This window comes from Serinus canaria, chromosome Z (genome assembly GCF_022539315.1).
Source record: "Serinus canaria isolate serCan28SL12 chromosome Z, serCan2020, whole genome shotgun sequence".
Lineage (NCBI taxonomy): Eukaryota > Metazoa > Chordata > Aves > Passeriformes > Fringillidae > Serinus > Serinus canaria.
The window spans coordinates 47747707-47766434 of NC_066343.1; the positions used below are offsets into that span (position 1 = coordinate 47747707).

Here is an 18728-nt window from a genome sequence, read left to right on the forward strand (position 1 = left end):
TATAATGTAGTTTCAGAAATACCAGCTCTCATTTATGTGATATTCATATGCATCTGTACTCTTTGGCATATTTAAGAAAAGTGAAACAATTCATTAATACAAACTGTGTAGACAAAAAGAAAATTATAGCCCAGATCTGTTTTGATACAAAGGAAACTCCTTCCATAGCAAAGTATTTCTAAACAGTCACTATGCTGCTTTCCAAGTGAGTAAGTGAATGAATGTTTCCACTAATGTCACTGGTTTAACAGTTTGTGGGAAACTTGCTCCAACACACAATGCTAATGCTTTGAATGGTTTTTGCTTACTAAGTTAAACTCAAATTATCAGGCAGAAAACATTTGGGCCATTTGCAGAATGGGCTGTTGCCAGCATTTGCTGATTTAACCCAGCAGATGTGAAAAGCCATAGACACTAATACAGTACAATTTGCTTTTGCCAATCTCAACAATGATTTTGCTGCTTGGGGTTATGTTCCACTGATGTTTCCTGGCATTGCACAGCCGCATTCTCCGCTACGAAGAGCACAGAAGCATCTGTTATTTTTCAGGTAGTTGAGCATAATCTCAGCCCTGGGAGACAATATCTAGAGTTTGAAATGTCCTGGAGAAAACAATAATACAAATTTAAAAAAAAAAATAAAAAAGAAGACAGTTGGGAAAAGTCCTGTATTTGAAAACTTTACTGTTCCAGCAGTGTATCAGTAAACTTAGTTTCAAAAATTGTCTTTTTTTTTCAGTCATGAAAGATATAGATCTCATAGCAAAATATGAACAGAAAACTCTTTAATTTATTGTACTTTTCAAGAACTTTCCTTTCTTGTATGGGACCTTTGAGTACAAGTAATGTGAAGTACGTATACAAACTTCTCTTTTGGTTAGAGAGCCTAATTGCCAAATTAGCTATTAATACTTCAGTTCTCATAAAAATTGTATGAAAAAATATCTATATTGAATCAGAGCTCTAGAAGTTAAGCCGAAGAGCTCCTGGATCAAGTCAGGTTTAGCTCCAAAAACAAAGTAATGGGGTGCTTAAATAAAAAGAAAGTTCAATATAAAGAAGTGTAAGACATCAGTTGTAGCAGATCTGAAAATGTTTTGAAAAGTTTGAAAGATTCAGCATTAAAAAGAAAACAAAAATTTTTAAGACAATTTGACAGATTTGGAAGATTTGATACTGGGATACTCTGATTTTCCTGCAGCATACTATTAGAGCCCCATAATCAAATTCACATTGGTTTTGTGATTGAACTGTGTACTGGGATTGCTACACTTTGCTCAATGTAATTTGTACTGGTATTGTATATCTATTATATTGTATTATTGACTGAACTGCATATTAAAATTCAATGCTCTGCTAAACATAATTTGTATCTTCACTGTAATTTAGGTGCATTGCTGTATCACTCTGCTAAATTGAAATCCCATGTAATTTCAAGTATGAAAATCCTGTATTATTCACTAAACCATCCACACAGAGAATATCTTGAAGAACTTGGTAAGAGTGTATTGCAATCTTACATTAACAGGCACAGTCAGCAGGCTTTTCCTGAGGGTGAGTGGTACTCATTAAAAGAGTAAGAATTACTTTGGCAAAAACATTCTTTCTGTTTTGGTGTTAGTCACAAATCAGAATCTGGTAAGAAAAATCTCACTGTAATTAAGACTGGCTGCAGACAGGACCACTACCACTTAAAACAGTAAAGAAAGTTAGTATAAATACAGCAAAGGCTGGAATAATCTCACCAATAACTTTGAAAAGGTGGGATGGGAAAACTATGACCATGATTTTTCATGGAAAGCAGGAAGCACTGATCCCACCGATACTTCAGATGAATATGAAAACCTGAAGGATTATAAGAAGTTGAAGAAAGGAGAGAAAAGCAGGGCTTCACAGGTTGCTGGGTATTTACTGCTGAGCACTAGCACAAAAGTTAGAAGAGAAATTAACACAGCACAATAAAACAAGTAAAAGAAACAGTTAAACAGAATAACTTACACAAAGTAAAATTGTTATTATACTGCATTTTCAATATGTCAAACACGTAAAATGACCCTGTCAGGCTGTACTGGACCCCAATCTTTCTCTCTAACAAACTGCAAAGTAACTAAGACGTATTTGATTTACACTGCTATGATTCCAATAAACTAACTTAGAGAAAGCTCTGAGGACTCATAGCATAGAGTTTCAGTTTACATTTAAATTATCTGTAAAACTACTTTTACAGAACCATAGCATTGTTATTTTTGAAAATAACCATTTTTGGTTGCTTACTAATTTCTGCAACATAATAATTCTCTATTTGAAACACTAGATCATAAAGATACCAAACAATTACAAGGGGTAAAAACCAATCTTACAGTTATAGCATTCCCTAAATAGCTGCATTTCACGTGCACAACTTTTTTGAGCATATGGAATGAAGAATTTAACCCTAGAAGTTAAAGTTCAAATTGTCAAAGACGTCTACTTATTCAGGCTACCTAAGCTGAAGCACAAGCAACACATTCTTACTGATACTAAAGTTCATGACCTTTCCAGTTTCTCCAGAAATAGCTATTTACCATATACAGAAACAAAGCTTAGAGGTGATCCACTAGTCAGGCAACTTTTTTAAAATGTGGACAGGAGGCCATAGAAACGGAGATGTTCTTAAATCTGTATGGACCGCCAACATTAAGTATTTACAGCATACTGGTCTCATAATTTCCTTTATTGTATATATGTGTGTGTGTGTGTGTGTGTGTGTGTGTGTGTGTGTGTGTGTGTGTGTATATATATATATATATATATGTATGTATTAAAGCAATTCCAGTAATTTTACCTGCCTTTGCACTGTGTAAATTTAAATAATTGCACATGTATTTAGAAATCTGTTCAAAGAGGCATCTCAGCAAAATCAAAGCAAAAAGATCTGCTGGAATCTACTGCACAGCCTATTAGCAAAAACATAGTTATCAGTACAAAACCACTACAAGTCCAAACTACAAGCTAAAGATTAGCAGATATCTGCTCTCCTGAAAAGCTTTAATTCATAGCACTTACTAACAGCTCCTCTCTCAATTCCATTCTCTTATGTAATTTTTCAAAGTTCTTATTAAAAAAATTCAAATTTTGCATTCTAATGTAATCTCTTTGTGGTCAATGCACTTAGGACAACAAAACTTGATCAATAACTAAAATTACATTAGAATTTTTAGGAACTGATACTGACATCTATTTACACACTTACTGAGTTAATAATTAAACACCATAGTCTTCCAGGGTACACATCTGTACAGAAGAGGAAAAAACGAAAGCTTTCTCCCTCATCATCAGGCATGTCCTGCCTATTAATAAAACAAGTCACTCAGATACAAGAGAATTACTTGGTGGTACTTCCTTACTTTGGAAATTAAAATGTAACATCATTGACCACACTGCCAGATGCTATATGATCAAATAAATATTCAATTATTATGTTAGAGCATACTCCTGTTTTATGCTACTCTAAAGAGAAAAAATAGTACCAAGTGGGGAAAACATATTTTATGGTTATTTTGTATCTCTCAAGTAGCACAAATTTAATCTACATCAATATATCATTCTAGCACAAGTTCCTCTAGGCAAAACACAAGTGAAATTTGAGGAACAAGGTTACTTGAATGTGTTCAGTTAAGATCATCCAGAACTTCTCCACTGAACCAAGACCTCTTAATAAGCTCAGTATATAAGTTATAAGTTAAGTATAGAAGACGCGAAACACACTCAATCACAGATCCAAATTCATGACAAATCAATGCCCAAATTAGAATTACAAATTTGTATCTTCAAGCTACAGTTCCTGCAGATCACTGAAACAAATATCTCATAAACACTTCATACTCTAGAAAACAACTGCATTTAAACTCCTCCAAGACTCAATTTATTAAATTTCATTATTTTGTACATTAACATATATATATATTACATACAGTTTTCAGCCAAGACAATTAGCAAAATCCCTTTGACATTAAAATTAAGTCACTTCCAATACTAATGGTTTACAATGCAGCTTCAGATTTTGACAAAGGCGATGATAATACTATGGGCTATGGGTTTTTTTAAGTTGAAAAACTCAAGTTATTACTAGAATAACTTACTAGGCAATACTCTTCAACAATACATCAATGAATTAATCCCTCATAAATGCAAGTCATAGGTTTTTTGTGTTTTCCTTTGGACCATAATTATGGAGAAGCTCAGCTGCAAAAGATCACCCCACAGAAGGGATACCTGTCTCCTTGGTAAACATCACATCCAGTTTGCATACCAACTCCACTGCTACACTTGAGAAGGCAACTGAGAGGCTGCGCTAATGCAGCAGGAAATCAAATTCTGACACACCTGATAAGAAATTATACATGCCTTTTTACACAAGACTGTAATTCTATCAAGTCCTTTAGGAGGTAAAATACCATATTTTTAAGCTAAGAAAGCAGCACAATTAGAGCTGCAAGGTTCATCTAGAGAACAGTGACTCTTCAATGATGGCATGTACCACTGTCCAGAAAATGAGGATAAATGTTAGAAGAACTGGTTCGTATTCCCTTCTTGATCAAAATACCAACCAATCTTAGATCCTGCAGGTGTCCACTAAAAGAAAACTGCTACTCATGAAATATGTCAAGGGACTAGAGCCGCCAGTGGTAACAATCAAAGCTGTCAGTTCTTGCCATTTCTGGAGATCAGCTGCTGGTCCAAAGGTTGACAAGAGTACTGGAAATTCAGGAAAAGTATTTATTTGATGTTTTAACACATCCCTTTCCTAAATACCTACTAAAGATTATACCAGACTTTCATAAAAGGTTTCTTAGGGTCTTCAGAACACCCCACACTTCTCAAGTGTCAGATTTTTTTGTAATTACATCAATCATACCTTGAAAATTGAATTGAAAAATAACAGAAGTAATACAGGTACCAGAGAAAATTACAGCAAATGCATTTTTCTAGCACACTTAAGACTGTTGAAGGTGTAGGTAGTGCTGGACTCTTTTGTGCTAAATGATGATAATATATGAAAAACATACATAAATTATGTGCTTGATTAACCCATACTCACACAAAAGCAAAGTATTTTAAAGAAGTAAAACTTCATTCAACAAAACATTATAGGAGGGAAAGAAATACTGGAAATTTTAATACTAATGTGGTAAATATAAACATGCCTCTATCAACTGGTTAGCAAATTTTTATCTACCTATGCAACAGCAGGAAAAAACATTTCTTTCTGAAGTAAGTGAGAATCTTCAAAAAAAATCTCCCATTTTAAGCTCTGAAACAAAAGAATAGCAGTAACTGCATCTACAAGTGTGATTTTCCCCTCTTTAAGTAGGCTTAGCCTATTTATGATGTTACTAAACAAGACTTAAATGGTTTGATTAGTAATATAAAAACAAGCACATCTCACAGGATGCTGACAGTGAATGTAAAAACCAAGGCTTCTTCTCATAGCAGAAGCCACTGTTTCCATTTACAGAAGTTCACTCTTTCTGTTTCCTTATTTTACCAACTAATGAAAGTAAAATTACTATGAAATTCTGAATCATACTTAAAATGCTAAAAAACATAAAAAAAAGAGGCCCATACTGAATTGAGTCTATACACTATAATTATATCATTTAGGGCAATGGGAAATTTTAGTCAACTTGAATCTAAAAACAGTTTCTAATGTTGTGTGACCAAACAGTGCTGGAAAGAAATCTCTGGGACCAATTAATGTGCATGCAAAGTTAGTATGCCTGCTCCTTCTGCTGAATTTGCTTTTTTATTGCTTAAGTGAGTAGAAGTACAACTGTATTAAATACAAGACAATATTATTACCACAAGTTAACATACAGCATTGAGTAGAAAACCAAGGTTCATTACATAAAAATTGTTAGTATGTTGAGTGTGACATAAAACCCACACTGTACTGCTGCACTTTCCTGAACTGGCAACTTGAGCTACAATTTCTAGGATTGATTCCCCAGCCCCTAGTATTTCTCAGTGCTCAATTTTTTAAGCATTAATTCCACAAGAATTCAGACATACATAAGGGAAGGCTTCAGGGAGAGTGAAAAAAATAACACCAATAGACAACAAATAATCAATTAACCTAATTATTTTTCATAAAGGAATACACAACATATGTAAGAATATACAGTGATAAAAAGAAAGCAAAAAAACTCAAATGTCCAAGTGATCCTGTAAAAAAAATTCATTTCTGCCAAAGAACTCAGTATTTAAAGTGATCTCAGAAAGTTCCTGCTAAGATTTAAGCAGGCCATTCAACACAATAATATTCTATTTGCAAAATTACAATTCTGAAATGGCTGACAGTGTCAAATAATGCTGCCTATATGTTATTAACATCCACTGATCACCTCTAATCACAGAAACTTCTAAACAGAACCCTAGCAGCTCAAAGGCTTCAAATATATTAATCTGAATACATCTTATCTGTATTAGAAATGGCTACAGACCATCAGAACACTTTCTAACCTGTGGAAAGTGATACGAGTTACAGATCAAGTAAAAAGCCTCAATTTCTTTTCACAACAACACTAGCCCGTATCTTATTCCTTTATTTTGTTTGCAGTTATTATTTTACTGGACCCAGATAAATTAAAATACAAACTAACGTATAACACATAAATCCCCCTTGTGACACAACCAGAAATTACTGTATCAAGAGATTATACTATCATAGTCTCAGCCAGCATCATTTTTGCCCAAAACCACAGAGAACAAGAACTAAGTATGAATGCTGAATTACATTTCTACTAACTACTATGCAGAATATGGATGAAGCACCTTCATAAAGACAAATGTAATCATAAGCACATTGATACCAATTACTTCCCTAGTATCTGACACAAACAACCTTGAAAAAAAATCAGAAAATGATCTAGCCCTCATGCCATTGTGTGTCACGTAACTTAATGAGACTACAGTTTGCCAGTCTCCTTCATCACTTCTTCAATCTCTGGCTTGGATGTAAACCTCCTGTCACCCAAATGCTACCATTTCTCTTTTGGTGTTCTTACAAAAGTCAGCCAATAATTACATTACAATGAGAGACAGATGCATGAAAATAATAGTAATTCCAGCTAGGAAATACCAAAACTTGCTATCTCCAATAAAAAACTCTTAATTACTTCCTTCAATCAGCAAGCAGGTTTAATGGCTACTGACTCTAAGACAGCTCTTACTTTCCTAAAAAAATACACCCTTATCTATTGGAAGGAGAATCATCAAAGAAAGAGGAAAGACTTTAAGGTATATGATTTCTTGTCAGGATGTTGCCACTTTCACAAAACATTAATACACGAGGAAGCTGGCAAACTACTGGATGAGATGGAGAATCTCTTGGTATTAGAAAAACCTTGATTCAAAACTGTCATATCATCATCTAGCCAGATTATATCATATACAATCCATGTAAATAGGAAATCCACAGTATGTTTCAACCATAATGCTGAAAAAGCATCAGCAGGCAAAAGGAATTTAATCTCTAATTAAAAAAGAGCACTTTTACTGCAACCTACTACATATTTAAATCTTTAATTACTTTACTACATGAAACTTAATATTAATACCATCCTGTAAATTACCATAACATTTTCTGAAATATGCTCTGTCTAGCCCTCAAGGTATTCAAACATATATGATAAAGATCATGGGTCTAAGCTGTCTGTAATTTTCAAAAGATACTTAACAGCTAATTGAAGTATCATGCCTGGCAAAGCTGCAGCTCAGATAAAAAATGAAAGAGAAAGTACAGCTTTCTAAAACTAGTGAGGCAGAAGACACAAATCAATTACTTCAGAGTTGGAACAAGGAGGGAGATGTATTGATGAGAGGTCAATTGAACCTACAGCAGTCAGCTCAACAATGCCTAACTTGCCGACTGAAAGTATAATACTGCTTAGTTACAACAAGAATCAATTAACAGGCATGCCGTCTCCCAAGTCAAGAAAATTTATCTGCAGCTGTAAGAAACAGCTACTCTTAATGAAATGTATTTGAGAGGGAAAAAATCAGGTAAAAATTGCAGGTAAACACTGAAGTATGCGATGTTAGAATCAGACCCATAGTCACAGACACGGCATCAGCTCCAGATTATCAAACTATCTAAGGGAGTGTGGGAACTAAACTACAGTTCTGCTAACTGAGGAGATTCTGGAAAACAGCACCTGAAACTTTTGTGGTTTACTGAACTAAAATGGTACAGTGATATGAAAAAGGAATGTGTTTGTTTTCCATTTTGATCTATTCTTTTGATGCACGTTTCTAGAATCTCCACAAGTCACACTTGATAACATAAAGTAGCTTTATTCATCAGCTTTGGGTGGCTGTATACATGATTGCTGGGTAAAGCAGATTTACTTTTCATATTTACTTCAGAGAAGGAAACCACTGTGTTGGGAACATTTCTTAGATTTTGTAGCCTGTCTGCACAAGGCAGTGACTCTCCAAATGCCTATATATCGGTCTCATAAGACCATAAAATTATCATCAGAAAAATGTATTAAATAGTCCACTCACCTTCATCACTAGTTGCTTGCTGTTTAACCAAAGTCATTGGAGATCTAGCTGGGGGTTTATGTAGTGGATGACGCCAACTCTTAGATATTTTCTTTGTTTCAACTTCCTCTGACTGAAAGGAACAGATACAACTAATTTAGTATGCAATTCTGCACAATTATGAAAAACATAAACATTCTTCTGTAAAAAAGCACAGATATAAAGTCTATATATACTACCACAGCATACTTGAAGGACCTTTAGTGCACCAATACAACACTTGCCTCTAATTAAGAATATATATTTTAATTTAAGAACTGCAATCCTTGTCATACACAAATCATTTTAGATATAATTTACCTGTAGTACAATACAGCCACTAACTGTGGCTAGAAAAATGAAGCACAAACCCACTGGCTTAGCTTGTGAAAGATTCCAAAATTCTTCAAGAATAAAAAAATTAAAAAAAAAAAAATCTAGAGTTGAGATAAGAAATCAAGAGTCCTGATAAATTATTAACATATTGATCTAGTATATGAAGAAATTATTTCCTCCCTCAAATATTCTTATGTACATTAAGTTTAAAGTTATTCAAGCTTTAAGAATTAAGGCCAACACTTCAAAGTCAAAGTGCTACTAGAGGAATCCCAAAGAAAACGAGTTTCTAATGGTGTCTGGAGGTTCAGGACCAGAGGAAGGGCAAGGACATTGGCATAGACATGGGAAGGACTGAATTTCACACAACTTTTATGAACCACAACATTCTGTGCCTCAAGACCCTGAATCCAACCTAGCAGATTATACACATACCCCTTGAAGTAAATTATAAAACAACATTATGTTTACCATGATAAACAAAGGGCAGAAGATGTGGTCAAAGTACTGTACAGGTTTACGGTCTAGAACAGTTAGTAATTAGGTAAAAAGGGAACTGTCAGGCTTTTTAAATTGCATTTGTACAGTACATTTCTTCATTTAAAAGAGAAAGAAAGAACATGCAGTAATACTACAGAAAATCTGAAACGTAATATATAAATATAATGCAGTTGAAAGGCACAGGAAGAGATACAATCTCTAATACATGTTAATTAAACACTGAGATGTTTGTACTGCTTTTTATGATGGTGGAAAGGCTGGATCCAAGATGATCAAAACCTACAACATTGAAAAAAATCTTTACAGTTCACATATGTGGAAGAGTCAGAATGATTTTTAGTTTGGCTTCTAAAATATATTCCCCATGAAGTCTTGCAACTTGGCAGTGGATTTCCTGCTTTCCCTCCGCCAATTTGAGATTCAGCTCACCACTCAGAAAGCTACTTGACAACCACCACAGCCTAATTTTTCACTTTGCATCCTGAAGTCGAAGCTGACCAGGCATCATAGCTGAATAGCAAGAGGGGAAAAAAGGCCATGTTCGTAGGTGGCCCAAAGAGAAAACATTATTAAAACCTACTGTTTAAAAATTGAAAATATATTCCTTTTAATAGTGGGATTATTTCCTTCAAGTGTTTCCTTTACATATTTCAATTCATTTCCAAAATTCAAGAATAGTAAGCAGGTGAAGCTCATAGCTCTGCTCATATTGGCCGGCAGTGAATTTGGGAATAGCTTTGAGAATAGTTGCTGACACTTCAGATTCACAAATATAAAGTGAAATTACTAGACATCTAATATAACAGGGAAATATATGTCAATAAGAAAACTCCAAAAACAGTCTGCTTTTGGATCAAAATTGCCACTCTTGACTAAACACTTCAAAACATGTTCAAATTATCATCTGATTAAAATCATGCATATTCTTAAATACTTTAATATGGATATCAGGTCTCATTAGAAAAACACTCATTCATATTTCAGTAAATCAAGAATATATTATTATTATGATGTAATTTGTTTCACATACACAAGATACTTCCATTCTGTCTTCTTCACCCTTTTTTACAATGGTCACTTCTCCATGTTCCAAACTACTTCCAGAACTTTCTAGGTTGCTGATACCATCCTCTGTCGAGACACTTTCCTCTCTATCTGGATTTTCTGCTTCAGAAGTTTGTCCCTCTCCTTTATGGTATGGTATGGATGAAGCATATTGATTCTGAGATTTCAAACTGTCTTCTTTTCTACATCTATCAGAAGCAGTCTTGCTAGCCACAGAATCTTCAAGCATAAAGGAAGAATGACTGGAATCTATCCTGTCCTCATCTTCCATTTTTGGTTTCTCAAGTACAGGAACAGGGTTCAAAATTAAGTCAGAAGGGATGCTTCCTATAAATGAAGAATATGATTTGTTAATAAATGCCACTTTACATTACCATATTGAATTTCACAGCAATCTAAATTATTCAAATTAAAAGCATGGTTCCTCATTTAGAAATCATACAGAAAACTATTTGGTGGAAGAGCATACACTAAAGTGGAGCACAGGTTTTATCAAAGAATAAATTAAATGTAAATGGTTTGAGTTTAGAGTATGAAATATAGTTTTGATCATTTAATCAGTATTTTGCATTTGAATTGTAGCAGGTCTTCATTTAATTTAAAATAATCAGTATCTACATAGCTTCCTTAGTCTTTACTCAGGTTGTCTACATGCACTGTGAGTCAATGAAAAAAATATAAAAGGCTGGTATATTGAACCTTCTACCCTGCATTTTATACCTATTATGCCTGTTTAAAAATGAAAATAACCGAAGATTAACAGTATATAATTACAAAGACATAATTCAAATAGATACCAGAAATATTTTTCAAACAACAGCATCAGTCTAAAAATGAAAAGCAATTAGCATAATTCTATTTTTAAAAAAATTAGCATAATTGTATATTTAAGTAATATTGAAGAGTGAAATTGAGTGGATTTTACATTATACAAATTCTTCTTCTGCTGATGCTTGCATTGGAAAGACAGAACAATGGGCTAGAGAGGTCATTCAAAAACATTCCTGAAGAACTCTAGCATACATTGCACTGAATTCTCATTCAGCAGCACACCCATGATATTAAAGAAAACAGTTTCTGTTAAATCCCTTGCTATTCTTTCTTCATGAAGGTTATTTGAACTTGTTTTTTTCTGAAAAATTTCCTTTTCAAGTCCAATGAATATAAAACTTAGTAACACAGAGACAATAGTAACATATAATCTCTGGGCACAAACAGTACTGCCTCAACCTACAACAATGGACATACTAGTTAAGACAATGCAGAGCAAACTATCTTCAACATGAGTACTGATTCTATCGTATCTAAAAATGTCCATTTTCCTACAAAGGTCCAGGCACCACACTTTATGAGAACAAAGGAGAGAGGGCAGAGCTCAACTCTTCACTGCTTTTCCTTCCCTTGCCCATAAACACAGAATGGGTGCTAATACTATTTTCTCTGTAGCCATGAACATTTCAAACCTCTATTAAAAGTTCTGGGAAGGTGTAAAGCAATACCACCTTTAAAAAAACCAAACCAAAACCAAGCCTCCCCCGACCCACCCCCAAAAAAAACCAACAACCAAAAAAAAAAGCTAGAACAGACCTGACTGGATATGCTTCGATAGAGCACCAGACAATTTGTGTAGAGAAATTCCTAAACTTCCATATTGCAATGTCTTGGTATCTTTATGTGAATCAATCAAGGTGATTATCACCTCCAAGGAAGAACTGACATAACTATTAATATTCACAATAATTAAAACACTATCTATATGCAATTTGAAAGTGAATTTTCAGTAGTAATATAAAACAATATAGGAACTTCTAAAATTGAAATGAAAAGTCCAGTTTGCCTTATGAACAGGAATGAGGAATTATATCAGAATTACAATGGAATGTGAAATAGAATAGATTAAGTTCAGAATAGACCAAGTATATTACAATAAAAATGGTTGTGGAGAAAAAAAAAAAAAAAAAATCTTTGCTTTGACAAGACCTTTAAACTGTCAGACAGCTCCTGAGGAAATTAAAGGGAATCTGGAGGCTCAAAATACAACATTGTTGTGCACAGGTATAGAACACTTCAAATTTGTAGGTTCATCATGCAAATACATGTAGCATACTCACAAGGATATATTTTCTGTCCTGTTCGAATAGTGTTAAGACATTCTTAAAATTTCCATATCAAAAAACATTTTGCTCTAACATATATGAGTCCACGGAAGAAATATAATTTATAAAGCCTCACTCTTTTTGATCTTTAAAATGCATTTAAAAGAGTTCTGGTGGTATCACTCTCAATTAAGAACATTAAATTTGGTATTTTCTCTTTCTTACCAAATATCAATCTGCTTGGCACAAATAACTCTCTGTGTAAATATTTCAGTATGGTACTGTAGAATAATACTTTAGTTTAACATCCACTGATTTGTCACATTAGAGTATAAACAGCCTACACCTTACATGTGAAACATAATCAGTGCTTATCTCACCTGAAACATTGGCATGATCCAATAAATGCTGATCCGGATGCATTCTACTACTGTTTTCTTCTTCCCCAGAAGGCAATCCTGTGTTTACCACTCTCACTTTTTTTTCTGGTTCTTCATTGACCTTGAAGCCATCAGCAGCTGCTTCAGTCACTATGATTTTTGCATCAGCTACCATAGCAGATACTCTCTTGTCCTCTGGAGTTTTAAGCTTTTTAGATCGAGATCTGGTGTGCTGGAAGCTGTTATAGGAGATATTGCTGTCAGAGTAGAAAGTCTGTCTTGGATAAGATAAAACATCTACCAATATATGTCCCTTTCACCTGTTTAAAGTGGTAAAAAACTGACAATTTTTCACCTTTTTGTGTTGAGATAGTGCTACAATTTATTAAGTGATAGATTACCAATTGATTGGATTTAACCTGCTAATCTTTTCCATGGCAAAGTTGTTAAATTCTAAAAGTAAAACTGTCTTTAAGTAACTATTAATTAACTAGCACACAAACTGGCTTTTTAATAAATCATTCTTTTGAGCCCAAAAAATAACTATCCTTACAAGAATAATAAAGACAAAACTCTTTCAGTAGCAGTAAAATCCGGTGATAATTCCAAACCCTAGTGCTAATAAAAGACTAGTCTGAATATCCTCATAAAAGCTGACCTGTTCTGAAGTTTTTAAATGAGTTTTAACAGAACCAACAAGCATCTGTAAAAGGTAAAAATTATGATCACCAAATATTCTGAAAGGCTACAATATCAAGCAATATCTATAATTATTCTGTGTTAGAAAATGAAGTTGAAATTAAAGACCGAGTGTAAGTTTTTGCACCCTCAGATATACAAGGGAACACTTAAGGCAGGAGAAATGGCAAACTCATTAAAAATAGGTTCATAATTTATATGCTCAGAATAAATGTAATAGGAAATAGTCCAGTTTCAAATTCAACCATGTGACACAAGAAGAGTATTCAAGGTCATCATACAGCAGGTTTCAAAGCTCACAACACATTAGACATAAAAGCACTGCTATCGCAGGTGAATTTTACAAAGCTTTAAGCGAGTTTTACAAAGGTCTTGCATCTTAGATTCTACATATCTCCAGAAAAACATTTTCCTGCCCTTTACATTTTATTCTGTGTCTACAAAAGTGTATCTTTCAACACATTCTTTATAAAATAGAAATTTCCAAAAAATTTGCCAAAGTATGAGAGAACCATCAGTTCACACTGTAAATAACAGAAAGTATTATTACTATTTACATGCAGTTATTAAATGTCATATAGCAGCAATGGATTTCAGCTGTAAATGTCAGAGATAAGCTCTCCCTGTCACTATATTCATGAAGATTCCCATAGATGGTTTTTTTTTTCACTTTGCTGTAACTTGTATTACATAATAAAAATGATAATTTTAACCAACACATTACATTAGAAACAAAGGCTGAATAAACATTTTATCCTCTTCTGCAATGCACGCTGTTACCATGCCTGAAAAAAAAGCTGACTCAAGAGTTAAACAGCACTTCAATTGTGTTTATTAGCTTAGCAAGGTGCATAAAACAGCTCATGTGCTCCTGTGATAAAACTTTCAATGCAATTACTAGAAAGTCTTTGTTTTTACTCTGAAACATCTATCCATAATGGTACTACCAAATGAATCACTGCTGGTCTGCATAGGAGTCTGCATTTATGCTGTACAATAGATGCAGGGAAACCTACTACAGGGAAGAATGGCATTCACCTAGTTAAACAACAGAATTATTCTCTCTACAAGTCCAGGTCAGTATTATACACATACTAACAAACTGGCTGTTCAGCTGCTTCACTAGCTGTCTTCAAGAAGTGATTCTACCTCACAAACTACCCTTACCCAGAACAAACGCAGTATTAGATTTTCAGTAACAATGTTACTGAAAATAACTCTACTACAGTGCCATTTGGTCCTTTACTTTACAGGTTGACTTTCCTATCTTTTCCTCAAGACATACATTAACTTACAAAAAAAATGAGGAAGTTTGGTGTAAGACCAAGTTTAAAAAGTCACTGTACTGTAAAATTCCTTGGAGAAGGAAGATCTTTAATAAATCACTATTATCTCCAACTCAAAAAGCTGCACTAAAATAGCATAATAACAAAAAACCTGCCACCTTTGGCTAGAAATTAAGCAGATCTTTTTTAGCTAATGAAGAAGAAAATCCACAAAGATCCTGTTAAGTAAGACAGGAAAGCACAATCATATAAAAAAAGTGCAATGAAAACAAAACCAAAATGCATCTCAATAAAATAGATATAAAACTGCTTTAAAAGGTCAAAGGTTTTATAGCTTCAGTGACAAGCTGAGAGCCTTTATTCCCCTAAATTTCCTTATTTTTCTAAATTTCTTTTATTCTTCTAAATTTCTGATGATGTTGGCACCACCAACTGAGATTTAGCCTTTATTATGATCTGCCACTGACCTGTGGTAGACAAAGACAGATTTTGGCTGCAGCACTGTAAGAGTGTGACAAATAGGCAGTGTTACCTTCTTAGAGTAAAGTGGCAGTGAGGGCTGTTACTTAGAGGCTTGAAACAGCTGGTGGGATTCTATCACAGCTTTATGATAAGTTTTTCCTGTTTAATCTCCTTTTCAGCTCTTAGGAGTATTCTCCCTTGTTTTTTGGTTGCTGTGATCTCTAGAAACAATGGTAACCATCCATACCTTGAAAATTACTCTGGAATAACCCTTACTACACTTGAACGAATTTTGATGTTCTCCATAATCACTACCTTTTTTAGGTACACTTGTAAGTTGTATGTGAAAAATTACCTAAAAAAGGTACCTTTTTTAGGTAAATTCTCACATTTAACTTTTAAGTTAAATTTTACAGAAAGCAAAAAAACCATTTTTGTCTTCTAAAGGAAATGAATTAAAAGAAAACATGAGACATAGTTTAAGCCCAGCTGAAAGTTAAAATTCATGCAGCCATTCCTCTCCCTCCAGCCCCTCCAGTGGGGGGTGGGAGGAGCTGGGTACACACCACACCCCCTTCCTTCTCAGAAGTGAGAATCCCTTACTTCTGTCCCCTAGCAGTGATGTGTATGGTAGAGAACAATGTAGGCACAACCACACAGCTCCAAGCCCCACTCCCTCACTGCTACTATGAGAAAATAAAATCTCTTGTGGCCAAAACTGAGAGAACATCAGAGGAAATGGCCAAAATGAAACAGAAAGGACACTGGCATCATATAAAGACAATTAAATACATGGCAAATAAGCATAAATACCTCTTGGGAAAGTTCTGTATTTGCCTTCTTCTCTGTAGCCAGATCTTCACTTCAGGTGTTGATTCAGGAGTTGGTTTTGTATGATCAATGGTATATAAATCCTTGCCCTGTTTCCACAGCTGATATCTCTCTGGTTGAAACTTCCTCACAAAGACATCCATGGATATTGACACCATGTCTCTCCTACAAGTGCACTGCAAGACAAGAGAGGTATTTGTAAGTGACATACTGGAATATGCCACAGTTTGCAGTTAAAAAGCCCAGAACAAAAATCCCACATGTACAAACCAATTATACTTTAATCAGTATTTTCCTTTTTCACTTTTCCTCAATTTTCAAGAGGAGAGGATTACTCAAATGAAAGCACTATCTGAACAAATGTGTCACACCAGGATTCCCAAAAGTACTTAAAGACACTCCATTGTATCATTAACTGCTATGGGTTAAGAACAAAAAGAAACCATAGCATTCTTTCTGCCCTATTAGCTGATTTTGATAATTTTAAGCAAACCTTGCTACCTCGAATCCAGAGATTGCACATATCTTGAGTGACAGCAGAATTCAACTTTTAAAAGTAACTCACATAGTATCCTTGACCCAAAGGTCTTTACAGGCATTTACAGCCCCAGCACCTAACTCTTCAAAACATAAATTCATACAAGTACCACATCAAGTTGCAGTTTTGCCCATTTTTTTCTACAAAGAGTAGAAAGAAAACACGACAGAGGAATATTATGTCTGAGGTCTAAAAGGCTGTGCTATACCCATGTAATCCAACCCAGTGGAGACTCTAGCATCTAGTGCAGACTCTAGAATCACCTGTAATACTTTCCTCATCAACTTTAATCCAATCCCTGACTTTAGGACCACAAAGAATTTTTGCATTGTTTTTCTTATGCATCTTCATAGAGTATTTTTGTCCTATTTGAATAGAATCTTAATGGTCATGAAAATGCAAAGGAGCCTCCACTTGAAATACTGTAATGCTGAGTCAATTTTCAGATTAAAGTCATTGTATCCAGTACCCAAAAATACTTGACAGTAGGAACCTATATTAAGTAAATCAATACATCTACAGCACACAAACTACTGGATTAACTAGTGAGTTAATCCTGGCTGACTGTCAAGTGTCCACTAACTTGCTCTTCCATTTCCACTCCTCAGCAGGACAGGGGGAGAAAATAAGATGGAAAATGTCATGGGTCTAAGTAAGGACAGGCAGATCACTGACCAACTACCATCTTTGACTTCTCTTGAGGAAAATATATTAATGCCAATTAGTAAGAGGTTATGACAGTAAGAAACAAGAACAAAACTAAAACAAACTTCCTTCACACCCATTTTTCAGGCTTTACTTCATTCCTGACTGGTATCCGCAGGAATGTTTCCTTCACATTTTTCTCACTCTTTTTTCTCACAGCTGCTGCAGAGTGATTTTTATTCTTTCTAAATTTGCTATCAAATGAATGCCACCAGAGTTGCTGACATGCTCAACTTTGGGCAGTAGCAAGTTCATTTTGGAGTCAGTTTGGATTTGGCTCTTTCCAGGGTGTGGGCTGCTCCTGATCAACAGATGGTGGTTATCAGCCACTACTAAAGCAACTCTACACTACCTAAACCTTGCCACAAAAACCTTGGCAAATTTTTTTCAAACTGAAATTAAACTGATTGGCTAAAACATAGTCTTACATGAAAAAAACGTTGGAAGAACTTTGCTAAATAACTCTCTTAAAGCACAAAACTGAGACACTATTTTTTTCAGGTAAGAAGAGGTGTATAGAAAAAATGGTAAATTAATGGCCTGGCTTAATAGTTTACTACAGCTAGTTTTATTACATTTTTTTAAATAAGCAGAAACACACAAAGGACTGAATGCTACTTTCCTACTAGCTAGGTTTCTGCACACTAAATGCAGATTTCTTTATCTGCTATTTCCATCTCTCATTTCTAGTTCCCTTCTTTCTCTTAAAATTCACAAGATATATAATGAAAAAGCATCTGAGATGCATTAAAAATGCTTGCTTTCCTTTCAATATGTCAGCATTGATATGCTGCATATTCACAACACTGCCATCTAATGGAGGATGAAATGGAAAGAAGGGAAAAAAAATTCAAGACTGAACTTGTAATTTTATGCAGCTGCCTTTAATTATAGTTTTTATCCAAAATGCCATCTGAATGCTCTCTTTTCAAACAACATGCATATACACACTTATACACGCACTCTAAAAAACTCAAACATATTTGAAATAGTATGTTCCATTCAGAGAGTCCTTGATTGGACGCAATGAGCAGTAAAAAAAAAAAATCAATGAAGACACTTCTATATACTGGAAAAGACCATAGAAATCCACAGTAATATTTTTAACTTTTAAAATTGAAATTTGTAAAATAAAGACAAGCAGTAGTGGATTTTCTCTCCCTTCAAAGCACAGAATCTTTTTACATTTGAGCCCTGTTGCAACAAACCAATAAGAAATTTGGTTAAAGCCAAAATTTTGCTGTTAAACACCAAGACTTCCAGT

At 34.4% G+C, this 18728-nt stretch overlaps 1 protein-coding gene across 2 annotated transcripts in view; it reads right to left on the reverse strand.

The window, feature by feature from the left end:
• KDM4C (lysine demethylase 4C) overlaps nt 1–18728 on the reverse strand; it is a 245200-nt gene that overhangs the window by 103850 nt on the left and 122622 nt on the right. The window contains exons 9-12 of one of the 2 annotated variants that reach the window (XM_050986882.1): nt 16204–16397; nt 12944–13182; nt 10433–10794; nt 8548–8659 (exon numbers count right to left, since the gene is read on the reverse strand). In XM_050986882.1, coding sequence (XP_050842839.1) covers nt 8548–8659; nt 10433–10794; nt 12944–13182; nt 16204–16397 — 907 coding nt within the window. Of the gene's footprint in view, nt 1–8547; nt 8660–10432; nt 10795–12943; nt 13183–16203; nt 16398–18728 lie in introns of those variants that run through there. The other variant, XR_007780436.1, reaches the window with a different exon arrangement.